At 43.5% G+C, this 10,253-nt stretch overlaps 1 protein-coding gene across 1 annotated transcript; it reads left to right on the top strand.

Moving 5' to 3' along the window:
- Window positions 1–7,347: 7,347 nt before the first annotated feature.
- On the top strand, window positions 7,348–9,054 carry LOC123402770 (S-type anion channel SLAH2-like). Its single transcript, XM_045096733.1, has 3 exons — window positions 7,348–7,495; window positions 7,679–7,857; window positions 7,963–9,054. Exons 1-3 carry the CDS (start codon window positions 7,348–7,350, stop codon window positions 9,052–9,054), a joined length of 1,419 nt encoding a protein of 472 aa, XP_044952668.1.
- The last annotated feature ends 1,199 nt before the right edge of the window (window positions 9,055–10,253 follow it).

The following is a 10,253-nucleotide window of genomic DNA, read 5'->3' as shown; positions in this document are numbered from 1 at the left end:
TCATATCAACTATACGATTCATGCTCGACCTTTCGGTCTCATGTGTTCCGAGGCCATGTCTGCACATGCTAGGCTCGTCAAGCTTAACCCGAGTGTTCCGCGTGTGCAACTGTTTTGCACCCGTTGTATGTGAACGTTGAGTCTATCACACCCGATCATCACGTGGTGTCTCGAAACGAAGAACTGTCGCAACGGTGCACAGTCGGGGAGAACACAATTTCGTCTTGAAATTTTAGTGAGAGATCACCTCATAATGCTACCGTCGTTCTAAGCAAAATAAGGTGCATAAAAGGATTAACATCACATGCAATTCACAAGTGACATGATATGGCCATCATCACGTGCTTCTTGATCTCCATCACCAAAGCACCGGCACGACCTTTCTTGTCACCGGCGCCACACCATGATCATCCATCAACGTGTTGCCATCGGGGTTGTCGTGCTACTTATGCTATTACTACTAAAGCTACATCCTAGCAAAATAGTAAACGCATCTGCAAGCACATATGTTAGTATAAAGACAACCCTATGGCTCCTGCCGGTTGCCGTACCATCGACGTGCAAGTCGATATTTCTATTACAACATGATCATCTCATACATCCAATATATCACATCACATCATTGGCCATATCACATCACAATCATACCCTGCAAAAACAAGTTAGACGTCCTCTAATTTTGTTGTTGCATGTTTTACGTGGTGACCAAGGGTATCTAGTAGGATCGCATCTTACTTACGCAAACACCACAACGGAGATATATGAATTGCTATTTAACCTCATCCAAGGACCTCCTCGGTCAAATCCGATTCAACTAAAGTTGGAGAAACCGTCACTTGCCAGTCATCTTTGAGCAAAGGGGGTTACTCGTAACGATGAAACCAGTCTCTCGTAAGCGTACGAGTAATGTCGGTCCAAGCCGCTTCAATCCAACAATACCGCGGAATCAAGAAAAGACTAAGGAGGGCAGCAAAACGCACATCACCGTCCACAAAACCTTTTGTGTTCTACTCGAGAAGACATCTACGCATGAACCTAGCTCATGATGCCACTGTTGGGGAACGTCGCAAGGGAAACAAAATTTTTCCTACGCGCACGAAGACCTATCATGGTGATGTCCATCTACGAGAGGGGATGAGTGATCTACGTACCCTTGTAGATCGTACAGCAGAAGCGTTAGTGAACGCGGTTGATGTAGTGGAACGTCCTCACGTCCCTCGATCCGCCCCGCGAACAATCCCGCGATCAGTCCCACGATCTAGTACCGAACGGACGGCACCTCCGCGTTCAGCACACGTACAACTCGACGATGATCTCGGCCTTCTTGATCCAGCAAGAGAGACGGAGAGGTAGAAGAGTTCTCCGGCAGCGTGACGGCGCTCCGGAGGTTGGTGATGATCTTGTCTCAGCAGGGCTCCGCCCGAGCTCCGCAGAAACGAGATCTAGAGGAAAAACTATGGAGGTATGTGGTCGGGCAGCCGTGAGAAAGTCGTCTCAAATCAGCCCTAAAACCTCCGTACATATAGGTGGGAGGGAGGGGAGGAGGCAGCCTCAAAACCTAAAGGTTTGGCCGAAATTGGAGGTGGAGGAGTCCTACTCCAATCCTACTTGGAGTAGGATTCCACCTTCCCACTTGGAAACTCTTTCCACCTTGTGTTTTTTCCTTCTCAAACCTTATGGGCCTTAGTGGGAACTTATTCCAGCCCACTAGGGGCTGGTTTATCTCTTCCCATAGCCCATGAGACCCCTTGGGGCGTGACACCCCTCCCGATGGTCCCCGGCACCCCTCCCGACACTCCCGGTACACTACCGATGAGCCCGAAACTTTTCCGGTAATGCACGAAAACCTTCCGGTAACCAAATGAGGTCATCCTATATATCAATCTTCGTTTCCGGACCATTCCGGAAACCCTCGTGACGTCCGTGATCTCATCCGGGACTCCGAACAACATTCGGTAACCAACCATATAACTCAAATACGCATAAAACAACGTCGAACCTTAAGTGTGCAGACCCTGCGGGTTCGAGAACTATGTAGACATGACCCGAGAGACTCCTCGGTCAATATCCAATAGCGGGACCTGGATGCCCATATTGGATCCTACATATTCTACGAAGATCTTATCGTTTGAACCTCAGTGCCAAGGATTCATATAATCCCGTATGTCATTCCCTTTGTCCTTCGGTATGTTACTTGCCCGAGATTCGATCGTCAGTATCCGTATACCTATTTCAATCTCGTTTACTGGCAAGTCTCTTTACTTGTTCCATAATACAAGATCCCGCAACTTACACTAAGTTACATTGCTTGCAAGGCTTGTGTGTGATGTTGTATTACCGAGTGGGCCCCGAGATACCTCTCCGTTCACACGGAGTGACAAATCCCAGTCTTGATCCATACTAACTCAACTAACACCTTCGGAGATACCTGTAGAGCATCTTTATAGTCACCCAGTTACGTTGCGACGTTTGATACACACAAAGCATTCCTCCGGTGTCAGTGAGTTATATGATCTCATGGTCATAGGAATAAATACTTGACACGCAGAAAACAGTAGCAACAAAATGACACGATCAACATGCTACGTCTATTAGTTTGGGTCTAGTCCATCACATGATTCTCCTAATGATGTGATCCCGTTATCAAGTGACAACACTTGCCTATGGCCAGGAAACCTTGACCATCTTTGATTAACGAGCTAGTCAACTAGAGGCTTACTAGGGACAGTGTTTTGTCTATGTATCCACACAAGTATTGTGTTTCCAATCAATACAATTATAGCATGGATAATAAACGATTATCATGAACTAAGAAATATAATAATAACTAATTTATTATTGCCTCTAGGGCATATTTCCAACAATTATATCATTTATGTTTTTTAAATTCTCGCAATTATTCCTCAATTCGAATTATAGGGTCGGCACAGTACACATCTTTAGGTTGATAATTCGATCCTTCCATATCATCTAGAGAGACTGTTTTCTTTTGAGTAAAAATGTAGAGTGACCACTGAAATGTCCAGTTGCATGCAGGTGTTGCCTTCATATTCCACAACCGAGTCAGTCCAACTAGGTAATACTCCTTATTTTTCCACGAAACCAGGTACTGTACGATGCACGGCTTTCACTCGGGCTAACATATGAACAATATACTCTTTACCAGCTAGAAGTAGCTAGTTGCGTGCATGAATAGAGGCGGTACACATCTTTCCATAAGCTTAGAGACAAAATTCGTATATGGTGCTTGCGTGCACGTTCCTAATATAAATCCCTAGTACTCTCGACCTAGTCAGTCTTACAAGTCACTGTCTTAAGCTCAAAGAAGAATATTAGAAGCTCATCAAGGAATTTTATATGCTTGGACTCTCTCAACATAGATATTTCCCTTGGAATGTATATTTCTTCTTGTGGAAATCAAATTACGGTTCTCTAGCTATCCATCTGCATCTTCTTGTTGATTGTTTGATCCTTCCATATCATCTAGAGAGAACATTTTTTTTCATAAAATGGAAAAACTAGAATGACCACTACAAACTACTAATTACAAGGACAACGTCATGCAAACGTACTAATCTATGTATGAATATATCATTAAATAAACAATAACATGAACATTAATATGGAAGAAATCAATTGTAGAGCTTCTTTTAATCTTTTCCTTTCTTTCTCCAATATTTTAGTAAGTTTAGTTTTGATCGTCACTTGTAATAGCATACATTATTTGTTTCTCAAGTATGAAAACTTCTGGACAATATCATTTATGTTTTCGAATTTTATGGCAATTATGTGATTATCCTCAATTAGAATTATAGGGTCAGCACCATCCGCATCTCTAGGTTGACAATTCCATCCTTCCATATCATCTAGAGAGAGCATTTTTCTTTTGAGTAAAAATATAAAGTGACCACTGAAACGACTAGTTACATATATAAATATTTTTACAAATGCATGAAATTTTAAAGATACAATAGCGTAAAAAAATTAAGGTGGTAAGAATAGACCCTAGAGCTTCTATTAGTTTTATAGATGAAATCTCTCTCTCTCTCCCTCCCTCCCTCCTTCCCCCTTCCTCCCTCCATATCTCTCTCTCTCTCTGAATCCGTTCATATCCATCATATTATTTATAAAATTTGAGCTTTTGTGAAGAACGAGGCCACATCTGTTACGCAAGTATAATTTTGATCCTCAACTATAATATACCAAAAAATATTGGTCTTATAAGTGCCAGAACCGTCTAGACTTTGGCATGTTTGTTATATTTAAAATTACTTTTTGACTATTTTTTTACATTCCTTGTTTTTATGTCTATTAAATCTTTAGCTAAAAATTCTCATCTTTCATAGTGTCCTTCTACAGTTTCTATATTTCTTGTAACCATATTGGTTAAATAAAAACATTAACCAAAAATTATTTATATTTCAAAATTTTAACTATTTTTCTTGTACATATTTATGTAAAATTGATTTGGTTCTCCAAAAGAGCTTCATATTTTTTGATTGCCTATGTGTGACCAGGGCACGAGGCTACATTCCATGTGGCTGAAATCATCGCTATACCATCACCCGTATCGATTTCAATTTACACGGATCAAATGCAACACCTTTTACATTTCATAAGCAAAAAACTTCCAATATCAATGGAGCAAGCTTACCGTGGGAGTAGTTGAATGAATTAAAACATTTTTTTACTTCTCAAAATGGGAATAATATTGATCTACTCTCATACAATAAGTGATCTAGAGAGCTTGCAGATTACCGGTTACTATGGATGGTGTCCCCTCATATGAACATCTAACTGTATAAAAATTTAATTGATAAAAGTAATAAATAATATATCTAAGATTTTCTCGGAAAGGCATTTCATAATTATTTTTGTTTTTTTGTTAGCAACATAATCATGTATTCATATATATAGAACAAAGGTCTAAAATATTGTGCATTATAAAATGTATCAAGGTCTAATGTGTTGTGCATTACAAAATGTATCAAGATCTAATATATTGTGCATTACAAAATGTAGCAAATGTATGAGGTCTATATGGGATCAAATGTATCAAGGTCTAAAATAGTGCATTAAAAATGTATAAGGTAAATAGGAGTAGAAAACGTCTACATAAGATGCGAACTATCACAATTCAAATTTATAATCCTTTATTTGTACTTGTTGAGATAAATTTATGGATTCTGTATGATTGGTTTGATTTTATTTTTATTTATAGAGAGGAGAACACATTTAATATTATTATTTTTGGAATGAAGACATCGAAAGGGCATCTTAGATCTTATTAATATCGAGGAAAACAAAGGCCAATACAATGGATAGACAACTGAACGTAGAATGACCAGTAAAAATAAAATTACATTAGAAAGCATACTAGTCTTCTTCTTCAACTGATTGTATGCCGCCCGCCAGAGATTAAAAAATGCACTGAAGCAACAACAACGCAAAGTGATATTTGTAAATGCCCTTATCATACAAGGCTTTGAAGAGCGCAATAGCCAGTCGCCCGTTGATATGAGATCTAGAAATTGTTGAAGCAGCATCGGTTGAAGAATCACCGCAAGTAGAACAAGCTTGCAATCCACCACCACCAGTCCAGAGGGTTGTAGAAACCGGGTTAAGCCACATAATAACACAGAAGAAGATGTTGAATTCGCCACACCAAACGCCAGCCAAAAGCGCTCGTTGAAACACACACAAAGCAACAAGAACTGAAGGAAATCAACAGATCTGAGGCCACAAAATAACTCTCATTGTCCCTTTGCCGGCGTCGGATCGGATGTCGTCGAGGTAGGAAGAGACCAGAGAGACCTTATTTTAAAATGTTATCGTTGCCACCACCTCGTTGATGTTGGCAGCGAAACAAAACCTAATAAAAATAAAACAAGACTGACTGGCGGTGGCTTAGGGTTAGGAGGCGGGTGCGTTCGGTGGGCAAACACCTTTAATATTGGTAGCTAGCAAAAGATATTTCAACGGGAAAGTTATGTGGCGACCGTTCCTGGGAGGAAATCCCGAGTGGACCCTCTCATAACCAACATGATCAACATATGATGGTGGTTGTTTTCGGATGGAAAAAACACTAACATTAACGAAATGCCATGTTTTTCGACAAAAAAAATCCTATTCAAAATCACTAAAACTGTCAGCCGCGCCATTCCCAAATTCCTTTGGCCAGTGAACAGTCGATGGCTGATGCAGTCCTATTTCAGTGGCCTTTAGCACGCCTGTTACTCCGTAATAAAGTTGAGAACAGTAGATGTTACTACAAGTAGAAAATCCGTTTTTCTTAACATCGTTTGTTTTGAGGTTTCTTACCTCACCTGACGAGTAGCAAGCGCGTTTGTGCGTGCGGACCACTTCGATATAGGGATGGCACCCGCGGGGTATAGATACGAGTGCAACCTTTTCATACCCGTCCCGTCTAATATTATCCATCATCCTTACCCATACCCGTCAACGGGTACAATTGTTTCTCATATCAGTGACCCGACAGTGCAGACGGGTACCTGCGGGTAAAATTACCCATATTTGCAAAACATCAATTTAAACAACTTATAATTATAAGCTGCATTGAATCATATAGTTTACAAAGATAGATTATAACTACAACACATACTTATAAAACAACATCATATAGTCATAGACAACAACGCATAGGCATACACTTTCAGTTCATAAATTATTGAATCATGTAGATTCTAAAGATAATTTTAAGTTTACATAAATTTTATATGGGTACATGGGTATATGGGTATATATGGGTTATATGATCCTATACCCATACCCGATGGGTTTTAGATTTTTCTATTTATATACCCATGAATACATTTTTATCCCATACCCTTACCTTAATAGTAGGTGGGTAATGGGTACCATAGCCATCCTTACTTCGATAGTTGTTCAAGATATGAAACGAATATTATGCTCCAATTTGGATTGTGACTCGATCTCGTCTGAGCACGAACGACCTGGACCCCATGCGCACCCTGCATGCATGCATGTATCGATTCTTCCTGCTTAATTAAGTCAATTAGTCAACTGCCGATCCACGGGATGGAATCACGGAATCAGTCTACACTTGTCGAGTCAGTGACATGTAACGTCGATCTCTGGAACCTACAACTATATAAACTGATAGATACCAGGTTTGCTTTGCTATCCCTATTGCCTCAAGTCGTGGAAGAAATCGGCGCGTGCGCTAGCTTTCTCCTGGTACGTAAGCCATGCACGTGTTCTACTCCTATGTGTGCACAGAGCTGCAACACGCTAACTAGTAGGAGTACCATGCATGTTGTTATCCAGGGTTGCATTCTCAGGAGCTTGGCTATAGCGCGCTTGATCATGGCGTCCAGGGACGGGGAGAGCATCCAGATGGCGACGGGGGTACTGGACGACGGGTCTCCGGGAGCGTTTGAGGCTCAAGATGGGACGCCGTGCTCCGTCTTGTTAAGCATGCCGGTCTCGCCGTCGGGGCTCCACCTCCCACAGTGTATGGCCGGCGGGGAAAACGTCGAGGTCCACGACCCCGCCAGGCCGCGGCTGATGAAACATGCCCGCTTCCACTCACAGCCGTCCATGCTGATCAGAGGTGGCGGCGAGGCACTGGCTATGCCGCGGAGCGAAAGCATGCGGGAGAGGGACCGGCGGTTCGACCAATTCAGGACCTTCTCAGGCCGTCTCGAGCGGCAGCTCTCCATCCTCCGTGGGGTGGTGCCGCCGGCGGACGACATTGAGTGCGACGCCACGGCCATGATTTCCATGGAGTGCAACACCGAAGAGGACAATGACGACATCCCCTCTGCCGACCGCTACTTCGCCGCCCTTGAAGGCCCTGAACTTGAGACCCTTCGGGTACGTACCACAGTCCACATAAGACATAACCATGACCGAAACCTGCATTCGGAGTAAAATATTTACCTTCTCTGACAACAACTAACTACCTGGACATGCATGCAGTCAACAGAGGTGGCGGTGCTGCCCAACGACGAGCCCTGGCCGTTCCTCCTCCGGTTCCCGATCAGTGCGTTCGGAATGTGCCTGGGCGTGAGCAGCCAGGCAATGTTGTGGAAGACTCTTTCGTCAGAGCACTCCACGGGTTTCCTCGGCGTGCACCCCGCCGTCAACCACGTCCTCTGGTGGGCCTCCGTCGCCCTCACCGCCATTGTATCCACCACCTACCTCCTCAAGCTTCTGTTCTACTTCGAGGCCGTCCGCCGCGAGTTCCACCATCCGGTCCGCGTCAACTTCTTTTTTGCGCCATGGATCACTTGCCTCTTCCTCGTCAAAGGTTTGCCCCGCCCAGAGAGGGAGATCAACCACATCGTCTGGTACATCCTCATGGCACCCATCCTCTGCCTTGACCTCAAGATCTACGGCCAATGGATGTCCAGCGGCGAGCGGCGGCTCTCCAAGGTGGCCAACCCGTCGAACCACCTCGCCGTCGTTGGCAACTTTGTGGGAGCACTACTCGGAGCCAAGATGGGCCTCCGTGAGTTGCCCATCTTTTTCTTTGCCGTCGGGCTCGCTCACTACCTCGTGCTCTTTGTTACCCTCTACCAGAGGCTTCCCACCAACGTGCAGCTCCCCAAGGAGCTCCATCCAATCTTCTTCTTCTTTGTCAGCGTACCGAGTGTCGCCTCTATGGCCTGGGCGACGATCTCCGGCGAGTTCAGCCACAGCTCGAAGCTTCTTTACTTCGTCTCACTATTCCTCTACGGATCCTTGGTGGTACGCATCAACCTGTTCAGGGGGATTCGCTTCTCATTGACGTGGTGGGCCTACACGTTTCCTCTAACGAGCGCCGCGTTGGCCACTGTGTTGTATGCATCGGAGGCGGACAACATGCTGACCCGAGCATTGGCGGTCGGGCTGGCGGGGATCGCCACGGTCACGGTCATTGGAGTCATGGTCAGCACCATATACCATGCCTTCGTGAGTAAGGACCTCTTCCCCAACGATGTGTCCATCGCCATCACGACGCGGAGGTCCAAGTTCAACCACATCCTTGCACATCTCCGCTCGTCCAGCCCCGATGGGGGCGCCATTTAGAAATTCGAGATCCAAGTGCAAAATGCAAAACGTGGGCGTAAATAAGAAAATGAGGAGAATCAACACCTAGTTTACACAATGTGACTTCGATGCATATTGTTTCTTATAATACACAATGATTTACTCAAATGTTGATGCTAAGAGAGTAAAGGTAATATTCAAGCGACAAATTGATCCTGGTTTCTATATTTATATAAGTTCTAGTGTAACATATGTACAACCAAGGCCATATATATATATAGCCGGGGACTCGTTAGGTATCAGCCGACATATTTTTTGGGGTTAATCAATTTGTTTTTGGTCGTTCGATGCAAAATGAATGGCTAGATCGCCTCCTTCAACCTCCTACCATGTTGTTCATCTTGTTCCCCAAACCTCCCCATCTATCATCGGCCCAACCGCGTTCCTCCCCGCTCGTGGCCAACGACGCTCCCCCGCAAGCCCTACCACACCTCACCCCCTCCCCGTCGCTCATCGTCGTCCTGGTACCGTCCCGACCATCCCTTGATATCCCACATGTATAGGGGATTATTTGTAGTCTTTTTTCGATAAGTAAGAGTGTCAAATCCAGCGAGGAGCTAAAGGTAGAATTAATATTCTCTCAAGTTCTATCGACCACCGATACAACTCTACGCACGCTAATGATTACCTTACCTAGAACAAGTATGAGACTATTTTGCAGGAAGAAAACTAAAAGTACTTAGTAGAAAGTTTTGCAAGATAATAAAGAATACAAAAAAAAGTTACGTGATTTTTTAGATAAATATTAATTAAGTTAGCTGTTAGAAAGGTTTTTGTAGCATAAGAGAAAGACTTGTCCTAGGCAATCGGTAACTAGACCGGTAATCAATGTTACAATTTTATATGAAGGAGATGCATGTGCTAACATAGTTTTCGTACTTGGATCATATGAACTTATGATTGGACCTTTAGCAAGAATCCAAAACTATTAAAAATCATTAAGGTAAACGTAACCATAATATTAACACATCAAGTCCTCTTTACTCCCGTACGTAAACAACCTCCTTACTCAGGTGTAAGTTTTTGTCACTCTAGGCGTCCATTATAAGTGAATCATCAATATATTATAAACCCTACAATGGTGATCCCATACGCTTGCGCGACACGGCGGCGACCATAGGACAACACCAAAATAAAACATACAACTCAAATCAATCACGATCATCAATCAACCCATA

This window comes from Hordeum vulgare, chromosome 1H (assembly GCF_904849725.1).
Source record: "Hordeum vulgare subsp. vulgare chromosome 1H, MorexV3_pseudomolecules_assembly, whole genome shotgun sequence".
Taxonomy (NCBI): domain Eukaryota; kingdom Viridiplantae; phylum Streptophyta; class Magnoliopsida; order Poales; family Poaceae; genus Hordeum; species Hordeum vulgare.
The sequence above is the reverse complement of the archived record's forward strand: the minus strand, read 5'-3'. Positions and strand labels throughout refer to the sequence as shown.